Source organism: Apteryx mantelli, chromosome 27, assembly GCF_036417845.1.
Source record: "Apteryx mantelli isolate bAptMan1 chromosome 27, bAptMan1.hap1, whole genome shotgun sequence".
NCBI lineage: Eukaryota > Metazoa > Chordata > Aves > Apterygiformes > Apterygidae > Apteryx > Apteryx mantelli.
The window spans coordinates 5051020-5070780 of NC_090004.1; the positions used below are offsets into that span (position 1 = coordinate 5051020).

General features: G+C 37.2%; 1 protein-coding gene across 1 annotated transcript in view; it reads right to left on the reverse strand.

Annotated features, from left to right (window-relative positions):
* Positions 1–292: 292 nt before the first annotated feature.
* MACO1 (macoilin 1) overlaps positions 293–19761 on the reverse strand; it is a 30959-nt gene continuing 11490 nt past the window's right edge. The window contains exons 4-11 of the mRNA XM_067311324.1: positions 18266–18389; positions 15813–15991; positions 14842–15340; positions 5650–5808; positions 5250–5429; positions 4309–4429; positions 2609–2783; positions 293–1487 (exon numbers count right to left, since the gene is read on the reverse strand). Of these exons, the coding sequence (XP_067167425.1) occupies positions 1285–1487; positions 2609–2783; positions 4309–4429; positions 5250–5429; positions 5650–5808; positions 14842–15340; positions 15813–15991; positions 18266–18389 (1640 nt within the window). The 3' untranslated portion in view covers positions 293–1284. The remainder of the gene's footprint in view (positions 1488–2608; positions 2784–4308; positions 4430–5249; positions 5430–5649; positions 5809–14841; positions 15341–15812; positions 15992–18265; positions 18390–19761) is intronic.

The window sequence follows — 19761 nt, forward strand, 5'->3', positions numbered from 1 at the left end:
ACTGCATGTTTGCAAAATCATAATGTTGGGTTTTAACTCTGCTAGTTTTCAATACAATTTTGCATCCCACCCTTTCAATCCCCCCCTCCCCCCAAAATCTTAAACACTTCAGAAGTTGCCAGTGCAAACACTTTCTATCAATGTATAATATACATTTTAACTTAAACCTTTGTGCAATTTACGAGTTTCTTTTAAAACTCTTTAAAAACTCCTTGGCACGCTTGCTGAAAAATATTCAGCTCCATTTAAGCTGTCAAACACAAGGTGATATAAAATGTAAATCACAGTTGAATAAAATAAAAAACCCAGAACTGCAGCTTTTATTAGCCAGCTTTACAGTCTCTTGTATACAGTACATTGCACAGTTCCGCCTTCACAATAACGCTTCCTGTATTAATATTGTGCCTTCCACGATGCAGTATAATCAAGGCAAGTTACAGAACACTGCTGAGTTTATATCAAAATAAACATAAGATGTAACCTTGGTTTATAATGAACATCCAAATTACCATGTACAATTTGCAGTAGACTCTGTAATGAGCTTGATATATAAGCTAGATGACAGTGAAGGGGGAAAAATAGTTTAAACTATCAAGTTTCCTCTTGAAATGTCTTTTCCCAAGGCACTGTGAACAAGACTGTTAGCAATTCTCAATGACTAAAAACACCAATGGGAATATAAATATTTCACACAACAACCACCGTCACATCATCATCTATTCTCTTACTTATTCTTTCCCTTAAACAACGCCCCTGAAATTTGTTTGGTCCTTTGAGGGGTAACCAAATTATCTTCTGCAACATCACATATTTGTATTTAATACATCTATAAATCAAAGCTTTGTTAGATTATTTAACCCTTTCATTCTAAAAACTAAAAGTTTTTCCTCACTATTTCTTAATAACTCAGATTTGCAAATTCAACTTGATTAAAAAAAAAAAAAAGAAAAAGAAAAGAAAGGGTTCAAAATCAAGCAAAGCCCTGTATTTTTCAAGAGGAAACCATGCAAGAGTACATAAAAAGGCAAAATTGGCTACTTGAAAACCAAGAATTGTTTTTAATGCATTGGCCAAGGAAAATAAATTGCAAAGTTCTGTGAGGTTTTCTAAAAATTTACAAGAAAAACCGATGGGAAGTTCTAGTCAATCCAGATGTTCTTTTTTCCTGTTTTAAATGACAACGAATACAGTCTCACACAATACAATTTCATCTTGACTGCAAGAGACACTCCTGTGTGATGCCTTCAGCATGACAAAATTACTGGGCAAAAAGAAAATTGGCATTCATTTCTTCAAGGGCTGATAAACAGAGGCATTGGGATCAAGTCCAGAAGGGCTGGTCTCCACAAATTTGGAAGAGTAATGTGGGGAAACAGGACTCAGAGTGCTGGTGGCTGCAGTGTATGTTATGCTGGGCATTACTGCCATAACTTCTGCTATCTTCTGTTTTAGGTCCTTGATTTCCTGATCTTTTTGAATGATTTGCCCTGAAACAGCAAATAGCAACACTTAAAACCAGTGGCATGTTTTCACCCTCCACCAATTGCCCAGTGATCAGAACTGTTGAAGTGAAACACCCAGAAGAGTTTCAGCTTTCTAAGACACCAGTAACAGCGCAATCCACCAACTTCCCGTTTACGCTGATGAACTGTGTTTAATTACCTCTAGTTACCAACTACACATACCACTTCTATTAGATTTTGCACTGTTTGAATTCACAGCTGCACTGTACCAAAAGATTATTTTTACAGCTCAATTTTTTTCTGCACTTTTCAGTTCACATTTTACAAGCACCTTGCAGGAGCACAAGTGTTTGCTTACTAAATGTGTTACTTATTTTTTAAAGCTGTCCTATTCTCATTGGTTTTCTAAATCCCCTTTGCGTACACTTACAAAATCATCATCATAATCTATGAAACTAGGTAAAGAGAAATTCCAATAAAATTAAAACAAAATAAAAATTCTTTCTCTAATCAAAGTTTCCTGCAACCAAGCAAACTTCTACAAGGAAGTTAAACAGACACTAAGTCAATAAGTTATTTAATTCTGCTTCATGGTTTGCACAGCTGAATAAAGGTCAGTCTGGGCATGATTTTATCCTGGCTTAATGCTCCCTCTGGTGGCTGCAACAGCAGCTCAACAGGGACAGCAGCATCAGCTCCTTACCTCACCAATTTGAGGTTTAAAACAAGGGTTTTTTATATTTTTAATTACTTCAGGGGTATCATATGCTATTATGATTACGACTCAAGGACAGGGGCTTAAAATATGGCAACTCTTATTACATATTCTAACTCTTTTTTCAAAAAAAGCTCTCCAGCTTTAGGGTAACAGCTTGTAAAAATGCAGATCATCATCATAAATTCAGTTAAATATCAAGATGTGGGTATATTGTCTTCAGATCAATAGCTTGGGGAAATCAGGCTGATCAGCGGAAGTGTTTAGGCTCACATTCACAAAGGACAAAAAATCCCACCGAAACCTGAAATGCTTTGGTGAGTTGAGGCTGTAACCCACTGCCACGTACGTTAAAAGGCAGGGTATTCTTTATGTCATATTCCACCGTTTCAGTCAGTACCACCAGTTGAATTAAACTACCGCACATTACCTTGGGCAATCTCAAGCTGCCGTTTTGCATCTCCTAATGCAGAGAACAGATCCAGCTTGATTCTTGTCTCTGCACTCAGGCTATTCTCTAAGTGCTGTGTTTTATCCTGCATGGCTGAAAGTGCTGACATTAACACCTCCGTATCCTTCTCATTTTCCTTGTACTTCCGCAGTTCCTGTAGGAGTAATTAGGACAAATGTTATTCACATAGACTTTACACATGAGATATACCGAGAAGTCTTTCCCTTTCCCCACAGCATGCCACTGGGCCTGGTATTAATGCTGTAAAATTAAAATGATGGTTAATTAAGGACACTGTAATATTACTGCCAGTAATTATACATGACCATCATACAAGTGATTAAATCCATATTGTACAAAGTATAATTACAGTGCAGTGAGCAAATATATTTGCTCTGCTTCTCAGCTCTCTATCATCGGTATCATTGGAGACCCTCCTTCTAGAGATCCTCCTCATCACTTCCAAGTGCCATCTAAGAAGCTGTACAGTGCTCATTTGGAAGCACAGAGGACCCAGCTCTGGCACACAAAAACACTTCCCACAAGCAAAACGGCTATACTGGGGACTGATCTTTCGCTAGACAGTTTAAAGTGATACAAAATAAACACTGCATTTTAAGCTATTACAATTGTTTGATGAGAGGGATTTCTTTATCCCAGAATACTTCCCACACTGAACCTGACTGTGCTGCAAATCTAGAAATGTAAAACAGAGAAAAGGAGGGGGTGAATATTTTGTACATAGAAGACAAAGTCACATTGTGGTTGGGATGTATGTACTACCATTTCAGCTGACTAACAAAAAGAGAAATACTATAAGAAAAAACAGTTCTATAGTTTTAAATCAAGAAACAATAAGATTGTGGAGGAAATACTAATACCTATAACAAAAATAGCTTTTCTAACAGTGTAAAAATTATAACAAAAAAGCTTGATTATGGATGGCTGTAGTTATATTGAAAGGTACACATTCTCAGCGGATAAACTGAACTAGTTTTCATGGGTCTGGTAAATCCAGGAACGGCAAGGTTGCATATGTTATTTGAAAACAAGTTCACAGTAACATAAGGTGGATTTTAAAGAGCCTCTAAAAAACCAGAAGACTTAAAAAGTGTATGTATTCTCAAAGCTAAGGAACTAACATGCAAATTCTCAGTTGACAGTCTGAGTACATCTTTAGGAATAGACATTTTAAAGGAATAAAGTCAACTTCAACTCACACATTTAAGCTTTTAACCTCAAATACACCAGACAGGGCGTCTGTGGAAAATCTACCACAACGTACTTTCAATACTCAAGCACTTTCACCAAAAAAATACATCTGGCCAGTGAGTAAAATGTTGAGAAAGCAATCTTGTTCTTAACAGTAAAATTTATATGGATGCAGACTGGCAACAAGCTTCTTACATAAGAAAAAAGGTAATTGAGGGGATTATATTCTCCTCAGTTTATCCAGACCATTACTTTATAAAAAATTAGTAGTCATTAAATAAGTGGTGGGGAGCTGAGACTATTAGCCTTTCTCATACCCACATTCTTACAAAGCCTGATGCAAGACAAACATCTGAACAGCCCAATTCTTGAAGGTGTTGATTGCCTCTTATGTAGATCCACCAATTTCAGAGGGTTGCAAGCACTCATTGCGATGCCAGTCCAAGCCCTTGGTGCTTTCTCATTACCTGCACTTTCATTTCTAGTTCTCGCATCTGATCTTCTTTCAGCTTTATGTCAATTGTTAGCTTCTTGCACTCTGTCTCCAGCTCTCGGATGCGATTCCGTAAAGTTTCAGTACATTCTCCCCTGCAAAAGAAATATTAAAAGAAAAGAAGGTGAAATAAGAATGAGGCTGTCAATCCTGAATTGTTTATATCATGAAAATTAATATAAATATTGAAGGATAAAAGAGGAAGCTAACTTTGTTCTTTTCAGGAAAAGAATTTACCTTATGGCAGCAATACCAAAAGCTGCAAAAAGTTACCCAATGCTATGCCTCAGTATTAGGAAATTTGGAATATTTATGAAATAGGGAGAACAGAAAAGCAGAAATAATTATCTTTAGACACTTGGAGCACTGCAGATTAAAGCCATCTACACTCATGCCATGCTTTCATCTTGAAAGGTTTTCCAACTATACACCTACAGTGCTGCTGAAACACTACTGTGCTGAGCCCTGGTAGTTGGTGGTCAGAGCAGAATACTTTTGAGATGTGAGGTAAAGATGGTATTTTGGCCAAGGTCACTGTACGAAACCTCAATTCAGAGCTCCCCTGAAAGGGGACATTCCTCTTTTTAACTGGAGCACCCATACATGGTACAGCATCTCTGTGCTAGTACAATCAATGAACGGCAGATAATACAGAACATAGTCATCACCCTGTAAATTTAATGTATATGAGCACTGAGACTCAACTTCATGGAAAGAGATCTCCCACTGCTCAGACACAAATAAACCTGCATAAACTAAGGTTCCGTACTGCAATACATATCATATACAGACTGCTCCTTTATGCAGAGAAGGGGGGGAAAAAGCAAAAAACAACAACAAAAAAACCAGAATGAGTTTTAGTGGCAATGGCTACATTTCAGGAGTAGAGCTTGCTTTTGGGGTAGAACCAAGTACCTTGTAGCAGCAAATGCAACAGCACGTGCAGCAGTTGCTTCTTCCAATTTCTTTCTTTTCTTTTCTTCCATTAATTGTTTTTCTACAAAGGCTCGTGCTTCTTGCTCTGCCTTTAGTTTCTTCTCCAACTGGCTGATCATTTGTTTGTCCTTTTGTTTCATTTGTACAGCATTGTGTAATCTGGAAAGTAACAGGTACAGGTTTTAACAGAGGACTTGACCATTTAAAAAAACAAAACAAAACAAACTAAATAGATTGCTGTCACTGTATTGGTCCCAAACGGGTCTGGCCGGATCTGCAGGCACACGCCTCAAACTTTGTAGAATCTTGACACAGTATTTCCCTTTACCAGACTACAATTGTTACTAACTAAATTACGCAGTTTTGTAGAAATACATACTTGTTCTGAAGCAGTTCATTTTCTTGCCGGAGCTGTCCTATTTCAGACCGAATTCCCCGTTCTGTGTTAGTCAGAGAACTGATCTGGCTACGTAGCTCCTGTTCGATCTGCCTGCTTGCTTGCAGGTCAGCCTTTAACTTTTTAATATCTTGTTCCAATCTAAAAAAGAAGCAGCATTTTAAAAGACAATTTCTTTTCAACTCTATTCCCAATTACCCAAAGGTTCAATATTTTTCTATAAAAATAAATACAGAATAAACATCATACCATCTGCTCTTTTAATATTTATAATCCCTGTCTAGCCTTGCCCTCTTTCACATACCACACCGGCATTCCTTCCTATGTTACGTGATCTAACTTTTCAGCAAGGATCTGCTATTCTATTCTTCTATAAACCGCTGGTGTCATAGGTGTGCGGTGAACAACAGTAAGCGTCTGCTTTGACAATGTTCCGCACAGCCCACTGTCAAGACACAAGTCATACACCGTCAGGCACAGAGTATTATTCTGATGTTTATTTTGAAGGAAAACAAACACACACACACACACCCCTCATAACTATAAATATATAGCTATATATGTATAGCTACACAACACTTTACAATCTCCCAGGGGCATTTTGTTTTCCTCCAAGTACTGCAGAGTTGTAATACAAATCCTATGGAATCATATTTTTTCCTCTTGAAGCAGAAACGAAACAGATAAGCCTGAGAAGTTGCAAACACTGACAGGTGCACATATGAACCAATTTTACCTTTCTCAACAAATTCAGAGTTGAATTTGTTAGTAATAGGTAAGCTATAGAGCACACTGCTGAATTCTCACCTAAATGTTTTTTTTTCCTTGAAGTATATGATCTGCATGTTGAATGAACAGTGCATATTAAGTCATTCACAGTTGATGAGTCAGGAAATTTAGTTTTAATTTCTCCTAAACAGATACCATCTGCTATACACTTAATTATAGCCTTAAAAAGTTCTTGAAGACTCAGGCAAGCTTATTAATTAAAACATTTTCAACCAAAATTGATTAAAGTAAAACACAAGTTTCTAAAGAGAGACATGCAGCTCATCTTCATTTTTTCCCCATAGTTTCAAAACACACCATAAGTGAATAAGTCAATCATCTTTTATAAGCACTGTGTTATATACTCATTTATATGAAAGCAAATATGACTCTCAGTCATTCACATGCAATTCTCATTTGCTCAATCAGTTATTGATTTACAAGTTTTTAAGTATTCAAAAAGTAGTTAAAGATGTTTCTTTATTTCCTAAGGTTCCATATAAAATTAACAAAAGCTGAACATCAAGATTTGGGGGAAAATAGTCACAAAGGCCAAAAAGAAAACAAGAGTGAACTAATCTTATTGACATTCAGTACTGCAGATTAAAGAAAATAGCTATTCATCCTCATAATGAGGCACTTAACTCTTCTGGACTTAAATGTAGGAAAATCTCAACCTAAAACGCTGGTATGAAATGTAGTGACACAAGGCGTAAGAACATTCTGAGTGAGCGAGTGAGTGAGTGAGTGAATGAAGAGGTTAAACATGGAATCATGAAACCTAGTCGTGTATGTACTCATGTACATTCTACTTTATTTCATAAAAGCACGTCCACAAAGAAGCTGGAACTGAGCCAAAGGGGTCTGCCGGGTAAATTAACAGCAAGAAACAGCCCACAAGGTCTACCATACACTCATACAAATGCCATTCAAATGCTCAGATCCCACTTTCTACAGCTGTGCTAAACTGTCTTCCTAGTTGTATTTGAACTGCTCTATTGGTAAGATGAATTTATTTTAATATAGTATAAATTGTGGCCAAATGTATTTGTAAAAACGCCATTTAATTCTTGTACCTAGTAGACAAATAACAGTACTTAGGAAATACACATTTCATATTGAAGACGGCAAATCATTTCAACCCCTTGTACCCTTTTGGGGGAAGAAAAGGGTTTGCAAACCTAACCAAAGGTCATTTGACCATGTAATGGTTGCATTCAAAACAAAAATGGAAAAAACACCAGCAGATAATACTAGGTATGTTCTTCTCACTACGCTCCGTGACAGAGCTGAACAGTGGCTAGGTGACAATATAACAGTTCAATTTCATTTTCCAGTAAGCAGTAACCAAATATTTTGGAAAAAGCAAACTTATTAATCAAAGAATGAAAGATGCTTAGAAAGCATTAACAGACTACTGTATGCTAATAGTTGACTGGTCTTAATGTAGGTTTTTATAAACCTTAAGAATGGCTGGTAGGAAAACGTAAAGGAAGAGACTGTGCACATAATAAATCACATACACTTTACATTGACAAGTCTACATAAATAATTTCAATATACCTCTCTACAATAAAGTGATAATTGTGAAAATAAGACAGCTTAAAGCAGCAGAACAGTCTTCTCTCTATACCTGAGACTATGCCAAGCTTGCTCCAATAAGAGATACTGTGCTTTATTTTGGGTATTTATTAATTCAAAAAAAAAGAGAAGCTCTGATCAGGTAAAGCCCAAACAAATCGGAGGTGCTGGCACAAGACAAGCTGAATTAGCATTTTTGGCAACAGAGCGTTGGCATTAGTTCCAACTTCTTAAGCCATCTGGTTCGTGGCATTCCTGCTGCTTTCAACGAAAGCTCTGTACCAGCAGCGCTCACGGGGCTGGTTCCGACGGCGCCATGGAGAAAGCTGAAGCCTGCGTGATCCGTAGAGTGCACATGACTGCGAGCAGAAGAAAGGAATAAGCCACAATAACGAAAGATGCTTACTTTCCCAGCCAGGAGGAAATATTGGAGGCTGTGAGCTGCAACCTTCCTTTTTATACTCAACAGAGGTAAAAATGTCCAACCAGGGCTGTGTACATGAATTTTGTGAGAAGCAGGAAGTATTATAAACTTATGACACACAACTCAAACAGATCCTGCCTGAACACACAGCCAAAGCCTCATGGGGTCCTCACCATCGCTCGGTGTTTCAGGAGGCTGTCCTTTTCTGAACATTTTTTTTTTTTTTTTTTTTTGCTTTAATAGCTAGAGATTTAAGGATCTTAACTTTTAAAGCATGCTTCAAGCCTAAAATATTCTTCCTTTTACTCTGAAGGACCACAGGGGATCTGCAGTAATACTTGCAGGAAACAGAGCTATCTGCCATTCAGTAAGTCTTTCACCGTAAATCAAAGTCAAGATTAAACTTAAAAACACTGATGAAACTCTGGGTGCTTCAGTTGTCTATGGAAGATCAGCAAATCTTCCTACCCACACTACTAAAACATATCCAAATAGGCTATGTACCAATAGGATATTCCTGTTTATGAGCAGATGATGCTGTTAGCCTGCAGCCCCTTAAATTTACTACACTTTGCAGTGAGGAGTTCCCTGTTCTTAGAAACTGCTTCTCTGCAAGCAGAAACAAATCCAGCAAAGACAGAAACATAACTACTGACCCTCCAAAAAAAATCTAAAGAGCCTAACGAACTTTCAGTTGGGTCGGTCCCAAAACGTTCCTATATAAACATGCAAGTAGCAGAGCTCCAATGGACAATGCAAAAATCTTGCACCAGCAGCACGTTTTAGAATTAAATTAGATTACAAACTCCTATCCTCATGTAGGACATGAAGTGTTCTGTATGCCATATTCACTTATTTAACACTAGAATCTTAGTGATTGACACTAAGTCACATTAAAAATGGCGTGTGTAAAGTGGGAACTACATTCTCTTTGTATCCATTAAAGGGCAAAGACTCCAATTTACCAGGCGAGCTCGCAGTAGGCTCAGGTATGAAAGAGTGACAACCCAACATGTTCCACTTACTCTAATCAAAAGATTGCAATACTTGTGTGTAAGAAAAGCTTACACACATCCGAATTGTTCAGATCACCATGTAGTTAAAAGTTTTGTAATGAAAGTTAGGAACTTGCGAAAGCTGTGGAGAGTATTCTTTTATGAAACAACCCCTCCTATCGGTACTGATGATCTAACCTAAAGATAAACAGTCCAAAGATATAATTACATATTTGAGACATGATCAAACTACATACAGTGCATGATCAACTACTGTAGTGCAATTCCAAAAGGGCCAGAACAGAATTAATACAGAGAAAAATAATCTCTTTCAAGTCAGCGGCGGACAAAACCATAGGAAATTTATCTATTGATAAATTGATGAGCTTGTTCAGAAATTATTTTTAAAGTAACATTTCACCAGATTTCAATTACTCCTTTTCATTATGCTGTAGTCTCTGCTATAGCCTTAAATACCACAGCAGGAGTTTTCTGCAAAAAAATACTCCTTACTATCTAAAATAAGTTAGGAAGCTAACAATCTGAAGGAGAAACAGTCACTCTTAGTACATTAGTGATACCACAGAAGGTGGAAATAATTAGTGTCAGATGGGCAGAAGTTTACATTAAAACCTTCCAATCTCTCTCTGCAGGTAACATCAAGTTTTAGGAAAGCAAAAGTAAGGTGTGGTAGACTATTCCTTGTTCCACAGATATTTTCCTTATTCCAATTGCCGGAAGAAATCAAAGCTGTCTGTGAGAATAATTAGTACATACGACAGCTTGTTTCAACACCTTGTGTGCCAAAAGGCAAGATTTCTGTGGATACAAACAGTTTTGCCAAGCTGCACTGCCAGCTTTTTTTTTTTTTTTTTTTTTTAGGGTACAAATAGCTGGAAGCAGGACATGATTATTGCTATATAATACATAATACAAAGAAGGAAAATTTCTGCTATGATTACAGCTTGGGCTTGTTTCATACATCAGGTCCCTAAAACATGAACAAAACCTGCTGCATTTCAGAGCTGACAGTGAAACAATAACAAGGAGTTAACTTGCTCTGGTAGCTCCTGGTGAGCAACATTAAAACGATACCAAATTTATGACTCCAGTGGCCCAATTATGTGAGGTTGGGAAATGAGCAGTTTGCCTGACAGCTGAGATGCCATGATTAAGCGCTTGACAAACAAACAGAGCCCAACTCAGCATCCATCCCAAGCAGCTACTGGTTCCACCTGTAGGAACAAACTAACAAAAACCCAAGGTATAGAGATTGTTTCAAGGCTCATCAGCAGGGACAGAGCCTCTTGCATCCCTCTTCTCTAGCTATCAGGACGGCAATAACAAAACATATTGACTGAAATGCACAGAAATGGGGATCAGCAACTTCCTCTCCAGAAAACTAAACACACAAGGATAGTTAAAAATAGTAAAGACTGTCAAAATGCATTTCACGGGCAGTGTTTTCCTTTCACCTCAGAAAAGCTAAGTATTTAAAGATACTTCTGAAATACTACCTAAACACACATGTACTAACCATTTACCAGGCAGAATAAAAAGAAAAAAAAAAATCCTTTCTTCAATTAAGTTTATATAATATTACTCTTAAATTATGTAGCAGTACCCTTTTAGATATAATGTGTTACATAACTATTTAAGAAAAAAAGTTAACAAGCACATAAGACTGCTTTGTTCTCAAAAAAACCCCAATCTTTAATTGTCTCAAATAACCGCTGTTAATCCTTAGTCTCTAGCAGTCATAAGGCATACTTTACATTTAATACTGGTTAGTCAGCTCAGGGAAATCATTTGTGAACACAAAAGGAAAGCAGCTTGGCTTTGACATCCTACAGTGAATCTGCTGGACAAGAAGTTATAAAAAGCATCTTTATTTGGAGGCTGAGCAGATCAGATCTGGAAGAGACAGGACTTCACACTGCCCTTTTCAGAGTGCAGCCTCAGTGCAGCCTCAAAGTGTAATAATGGGGATGACTAATAGCACTGGAAGTAGAGAAGACAATGAACAAGTGTTTTGCAACCCAGAGACAGCATAAATGACAAGTAAAGAAAGTAAATATGAAGTTTAAATGCATTCCATCCCATCCAGTTTGTCAGATAAGTTTATGCTTTCTGAAACAGCTGTTTTGGTGTGCGCATTTAGAAACGCAAATCTTTTGGTGTAGGAGTTATGTACTCAGTCAGAATAGAAGCAAGACTTCATGAATGATTTCAATTATCTACATTTATAAGAAACAGTGTGAGCAGCAACACGCAGGAAGTTAGTGTTTTAAGTGCTCGTGGCCTGCCTGCACGGGGAAATCAGTGCACAATAAGCAGCTACATGAATTTACAGCACAACAGCTACATCGCACCCACACACCACGTACAAACTCGCAACAAACAACAGAGTGAAGTGGCTTAATTCACTTTCAGAGCAGAGGAAGGCGATGTTGCATAACAGCACTCAGAGTACATTAGCCGTCTACCCAGAGAATTAGAGGAGCTAGGATTCTGTAAGGGTGCATCCTAGTTTATTACACACTAATTTCTGTATTAGAAACCTCCCAGCTGTACAATTACAACGACCACCTGATCTAAGCTCTGAAGAACAAGGCTTCCTACATCTGAGAAATAGCATATAGGTTTTAATCTATGCATTGAGATTTCTAAAACACACAAGGTTTAAATCCGATTGCTTATCGGAGCTACGTGGAACAAAACTCTTGGTCTGGCAGGTCATCCTATGAAGCGCTTCCCTTCTCTTTTCTGAGGACTTATGAACAACCCAATGTTCAACTGCAGAACTGCAACAATGGCAAACTGATCCGTTCTCTTCTCCAGCGAGCAAATAAGTCAGCTAAAGAGAACAGAGATGCCCATCTGAAACTAGCAACATACAAAAAAGCGCAGTCCTGTATGAGATTATTTAGATGCAGCTTTGCTGGAGAAAGGGCCATCTGCACCCTATTAGTCTAGACAGAATTTGATTCACAGGTGAGATTAACTAGCTGGTTTCTTATTTGCTTCATGCAAGTCTTCTACAGACATTAGGTATCAATTAGCCTGGATATTTAATTGCCAGAGGTATGTCAGAGGAGAAAATAATGTTTTTATTGAAGTAATTGTACTCACATAGCACAAATCCTCAGAGACAGACCAGATTCAAAAGTCCAATTATCAAAAGGGACTGCAAGGAAAGTGAGCTTGATCTGCCACTTAACTTAGGCAACAAGGATTTGCTGAAACACGGTCAATGAGTGTTCAGTACAAGAGAAAAAGGGAGACAGATGCTAGGAGTGGTAGGAAAACACTTAATTGTGCAACAGTTTTGTTGTAGACCTATCTCTATCCCCATTTTGAATAGTTACACACTATTTTCTTACACGTACTTGTTTTGATAACAAATGACAACAATGTTTGTCTCAGGACTCATGCTTAGCATACAGAGTGTTTGCAGCAAGTGCTATCCTTAAAAGACTAAAAACTGCCAGAGAGACATTCTTTAAAAGGAGAAAGCTATAAAGTTAGTACGTGGTGGGATAAGGTGTCCCTTTATACAGGTTGACTTCTAACACTAGCCTACTCTTGCCTCTTTTTTTTTTTTTTTTTGGAAAATTTGTTCTGATGAACTGAACCCCAGATGTCCCTGCAAATGCAGTAACAGCATGTTTCTTTGACTCACCTATATCAATTTCAAAACAGAGTTTGCTACACTTGAAACACAACTGTAATAGTGGTCATCTAATCCCCCCTCCTCCCCTTTTACAAAAAAAACCAAAACCACCCACATTTTTTTCCTCAGTATGTTTCAATTTCAAAACTGCAGACCCCCAGTTGCTATTAGTTTGCGAAGAACTTCCTGATCATTGTTAATAATTTGGAAGTAGGACTCAATAAGTAACGCATTTTTACTTTCTTATGATAGTAACTGCCTCAAGATTGTTATCCGATTAAAAAAAATAAGGTAAAACATGAATGACAGGAAAACACCTGCAATGATTACTCCGTTCTGATGAGCCTCATGCTCTGAAACAATTTTACCTAATTACCCTAGAACTATGATGGGAAAAGCAATCCCCTGGAATGACATTGGAATAGGTAACTGTATTAAAAAAAAAAAAAAAAAAAAAAAAAAAGAAGAACAAACAAAAACAAACAAGCAAACAGATCACCATCAATACCCCCAAAATTTCAGTTTTGCTGTTAGCTGCTATGGTAGTGTAGAAAATAGGATTTTCAGAGATGATTGTATTCCATTTTCCACACACACCTCCAGTGCTATCCTGAAGCACTCTTCAGAAAATGCTATTGTCATACTATACCGGGGATACAATTGCTATCTATAAATAGACTTCAGAAGATGGCGTAAAGACATCAGAGAGGAAAGATATTTAAGTCTCGGTTAAGCCAAAAAGATGAACAAGTGCTTGCAAATAAAATCAAGTCAGAAATTAAAACCTGTTAAAACCATCTGAATGGCAGGTCCAAGAATCCAGCTGATTTTAACTAGAATTTGAAAAACTATTAAAGATTACGCAAGATTGTGCCTATAATAGCAGGAGACCTGGCACAGCGACTATGAACAATTCTTTTCGTGCTAGATCCTCTTGCAGAATGATTTCATCCTTTGGGCACGCACAGGAAACACTCCAGTCCACTTGCTACAAGAGTTTGCAGCGTCTATCCTGTGTCCCTTGTGATAGTGCTGTAAGTACTTAGCTGCTTTTCATAAATACATCTGTATTTAACGTTCAGATAAGCATATGCAAAGATGTGACCTTTCCAATCTTGACAGGGATTTAATTTAGCTGCCTTGTGAACTATGACTTGTACTTAAACTAACAAGGTAGCAGGTATGCAAGCAGGAACCTATCCTTCTGATTAGGGGTTAAGTAGCAGCTGATACCTTGCATCCATTTTTGTAAATTGAGAATTAAAACAAAAACCAAACATTTCAGAGAGAGGAAATAAATAATCAAACAAACAAACAACCCCCAAACTTTTCAGGCACCATCAAGCCCTACTGAATTCCCTGGAGTTGTAAAGACCACCCAAAGGAAGAGCTTGTCAAGAACACATTCACTGAGCTGAGCAGCAATAGTACTCCATACTTTTCTCATGTCTTCTATCAAATAATTGTCAAAGCTATTTATTAGGCCTCACAACACCCCTGTGAGGTAGGTAAGTACTGTATTCTGAGGTAGAAAGTAAGCAACTTGCTCAAGGTTGCATACCAGAGGCAAAAAATCAGGACTAGAAACCAAAAGACCCAGCTGCTAGTTATCTTATCCCATCACTAGACCATTCTGTTTTCTTTATGGGATCATAAGTTGCATTTTTCTAAGAAAAAAAATTGATGTAATGAAATCAAGAGAGGCAGTCGCACAATGCTCATATCAAACTTACCTTACCAATGCATCTGGTTTGCTTAGCTGGTTATTAGGAATACAATTTTCCATTAAGTCCTTATGTGTGCTTGGGCTCTTGCTAGCACACTTCTGTTTTTTCTCATTTTTAGTAGATGAGGAAGGGATGCTCCCATTAGTTGCGCTGTGACTGCGAGGCGAGGAGTTCACAACTCCACTGACGTTTTTGTAATTTTTGGATGAGGCAGTGCATGAGTCCTCTTTTAAGAGGTTTTCTGTACTTCCTACAAGATCATTATTTAATCTTTTACTATTGATATGGTTTTCCATGTATTCAATTTCTTGTATTTTAGAGTCTACAGGTTGCAAAATATTGTTATTTATTCCAAGGTTGTGTTTCTTTGCATCCTTGTCCTTTTCTTTCCCTTTTTCTCTATATTCTAGCTCTGGCAATGTTGCAGATAATTTTTTATTGGCTGGAATGCCTCCATTGTGCTGCAAAAGTATTGAGGAATCCATATCAGATAATCCTTTGGCTGCTGCAATACCAAAAATAAGAAAATACTTAGTTTATTAAAATCAATCAATACTGTGACATACAAAGAAGAATCAGTAAGTACGCATCAATCATTTCTACAGAAAACAATAATAATTAGAATATATCTTAATTTAGGAAAAAAAAAATCAGAAGTCATGTGGTATTTTAAGACTACTTTTCTTATTACAGGCAGGACACAGTAACCAAGGGATTTAGTAATAAATACGTCTTCATAGAGCACTAATTGACTACATTAATGCAGTTGCTAATGAGACTAAACAGAGAAGGCAATTCATTACTACTGTCATATTAAACCATGCCCAAAATAAAAATATTTTCAGCTCCTCTGTTCCAAAGCTCACAATACTTTAGCCAAAACAACACAGACTAGTAAAGCTCTTCCTTAGCAGGCATTTTATTTTTTTTTAAATTGCAGATGACAGCAAACACATTAAGTAATAAGGATAACTTGCCTTCCTCTGCCTCCCTCTCTTGCCTTTGTAGCATCTGCTGTTCTGGGGGCAGAGCTTGCTGGAGAAGCTGCATGTAGAATTCGTTCTCTTTCTGCACTTCTTTTTGTTTTCTTAAACGCATTTTGTAGCTGACGTAACTTTTAAAGCCAAAGCCCAAAGTCACAACAGGGTAGCCAATACTAGGAAAACAAAATAAAAAAAACTTTATTAACCAAAGTGTAACCATATTAGAAAACTAATAAAATGTATAGCTGTAAATACATCTGGCTTACAAGTTTTCATAAAAAGTGATACATAAGATGTTTTTTGCTGCATTCTACAGTTTTAAAACGTAGGGATTTCTTTATCATGATAAAATTACAGCTATAATTCATTACAGACAGCAATTAACTGTATCATAAATTAAAGGATTTTGACAATGCAATTGCACTATGCATAGCAAAGGCAGCTTTTAGACAAGCACCAGACTAGGAATTATGCATCTTCTAAAGAGATAACAGCCAACTACAACAGAGGTTCCCCAAGCTTTATTCCTGGAGAGCCATGTAATATTTGTGACGTTAAGCTGAGAGATGAGTAACAAAATCCATCTGGAACAGCGAAAGGAGAAACAGATCCTTAGTCCCTTCTCTTCACACCCCTCAGAACTTATGAGCATCTCTCTTCACTACCACTCTTTAAAGCAGGGAAAAAACAATGGTTCTGCAAAATCCTGCCTCTGCAACAGGCCCTGCAACATCTTCTCACTGAGGCACAGACTAAAGAACAAGAGTTGGAGAAGCAGCTGAAACATGCAGCTTCAGGGCTGCTGCATTTCTGGGGGGGACCAAAGCTGTCAGCCAGAGCGCGCTGCCCTCGCCCAGACCCGGCACAGCTGGAAGTGACCCCGGAGTTCCAGCCTCAATAACCAGTTGCCTCTGTTGAGGATGGTGCAATTAAGACATATTTTGTGGGTGACAAACAGCCTTTGGAAACTCCTGGTTTAGAAGACTGACCTTGAAGCTGCAAGTGAACAACTTCTAAACTTAGTTCTCCTACTTATCTTTCTGACAAATATGATATGCAGAATTTTGCTTCCAACCGGACTCAGCTGCTCCATTTGGTGGCAGGGATGACAGAAGCATAACAGAACTTTTGAACTAGCTTTCTCATAGAGCACCTTCATTGTGCAGAATTTAAGTATTCATATTACCTTGTGGCAACTGCAGTGATACAGAATGCTAGTAAATCACGCTAGTATATTTATTAACAAGGATACTCAATAAACGGGCAAATGTGCTTGTACAAAAATAAATGCACTTTTGGCAAATATTTTAAGAAAGCACAGTGAAATTACATTTTAAACATTAAAGGTACCCTAGATCAGGGGAAAACTCAGATGCAAACTGTATTAACCATTAAAGTCTTCTCATTCTTTGCTTAGTAATAGCACTGTGCAAATTGGGGTTCTAAATATGCTACCAGAATGCAAGAATCATTTGCATACGCATCTGACATTATCTTTGCCAATGCTTCTTTTGTCATACTGCGCAAAGCCAGCTGTAGCTACAATTCTAAAACTCTGATGACAAGCTGAAATGTTTGTATCCGATTCAGCAGCAGAAAGACCTTTCTTCACAGCTCCTAAGTGCTTTTGTAATCTATTATAGAATTTAATTAGTGTTTAAGGGATCTATCACACAATGTAGACACTATAAAGTGACAGATGTCTAATTTACTCAAGACTGTATCACAGGGAACTGGACCAAATGACTCCATGAAAAGCAGGACCCATTTTAAACCTACCCTGATCAACGCATGCTACACTAAAAACTCGCTGAATAAAAGTGTATTTCTTCCAGATACAGATATTTTGTAGTTAAGTCTTTTGCCTGAACTCACTCTTAATACTTCCAAAGAAGTAGTGTTATAACATCTTTCATTTTCTATCATGGTTTTCAACCTGAAGCTTTTTCACATCCTATAGTGAATTATGAAATCAGTCACGAGAATCCTTCTATTTTGGAGGGGAAGAAGAGGAGTCCTTTGTTACAGAAAAGAAAATCTTTATAAGCAATGATTATTTTTTCCCCCTCAAAAGAGAAAAGTAATTTCATCCATTAACAGCTTAACAGAATACAAATTATTAGTGAAAATATTTTTATGCTACTTTTACCATCCAGTCATTATATAAATAAAGAATTTATAAGTTGATGAAAAGAACTTTCCAGAAACGCTACGAATATCCATGTTCCAAAAACTTCAATTCCCTACAGCTCACAAGCACTGTATCTCCAGAAAGGTTGCACCTGGTTACTGTTTAGCATACATTTTGCATGGAATATTTAATGTCAGGTAGGGACAGGGTGGGGGGAAAAACCAACCAGCCAAACCTTCAACCAAAATAAAAAGCCCTAAATATTTATTTATCTGGTGATATAAATGATAATAAGAAAGAGGGGAAATCTACTTACCAGTGTGCTGCAAAAGGACGACAAAGGTCTACATGGAAATTTTTTAAATCTTTAAATCTAATCGCTGCTTCAATATAAACAAAAAGTATCCACAGTGATACTGTTGGTAAACACACACCCCTCTCTATTGAAAGAAGAGAAAGAAAAAAAAAAAGGAGAGAAGCCTGAGTAATATATTAGAAGAAGCAGATACTTTTAAGTTATTTTTAAAAGATTCCACAAGTCAAAGGAAATTTTCAGTCAGACATGTATGGAATTGTAAGAGTTTTTACAGAATAAAGTATCTAGGATGTCCTATTTAAGAACAGCTCTAAACTTTTCTCTCATTATCTTGCTTTTGCAAGGCACCAATGAAAAATAACAGATGCACAGCTAACAAAATAACTTGGCACAAAACCCTATACAGAGAAGGAACACAAATGGAAGAGACTGCAGAAGATGAGGTAATGTTAGAGCTTGTGATCTTTGAATCAGAAGTGGTAAGCTTGGACTCCTTTTTCTCTCCAAGTTAGGTATATATTAGTGCCAGATGTGAGCAAATCAGCTGAGAAAACATAAATGAGTAAGCACAGAACTAGTTACTCCATATACAGTAATGCAGACAACAGTCTCTGACAAACTCTACAACAGGGGAACATTCAGGACGCTGTACGGATTTCTCTCTCTAACACTACTGATGAGAATGTAAAATAGTGGCCACACAAAAGTAAGGTGTTAATCCTCTTGGTCAATGGAAAACTGGTGTTATACTGTGGTCTTCTGAATAGTTTCCCTGTGCATAAATGAGAAACTTATAACAGGAACACTCAGCTTACAGGAACTGGGAAGGAAGGGAAGAAAAAAATCATAAACTGCAAAGTTGTAACTAGTTGTGACTACATACCACCTAAAAAGGACATAACTTTCTCAAAAAAAAAAAGTCAAGAGCAAGTTCCCATCAACTTAGATGAGCATTTAAAAAGCTGAGTTCCCCAGGTTGTAGTGAATTAAAATATTAAAAGAGCTCACTAGCTAAAGTTAGAACTGTCCCATCAGGTTTTTGCTTTGGGTTTCTAAACATTAACTCTGAGAGGAACAACTTCAGACAATACTTTAACATCTTAATAGAGTCATAAAAATAGCTCCAGATTTTTTACATATTTTAAATTGAGCAGCAACTGGTTCACAGTCTCTTCCATTGGCTCCCACATTGCCATTATTATAAATGACTAATTGTCAGAAAGATGACTACTTTTACCAGTAAGCTGAGAAATGATCCATGCTATCTTGCAAATTCTTATGAGCTGATTGCAAGTCTAACACAAAATATTACAAAAGCCCAAGATCCCAAGGACCTGGGTAGGGAAAAATACCTTTAAAAATGTTCAAGTTTTATTGCTAAAATTTTTGAGCGAGGAAAGACAAGTGTATAACCCATGTCAAGTCTTAAAGCTCATACAAACTAAAAAACCAAAAAACCCCAATCCCCAGCCAAAAACTCCCAAACCATATGATTT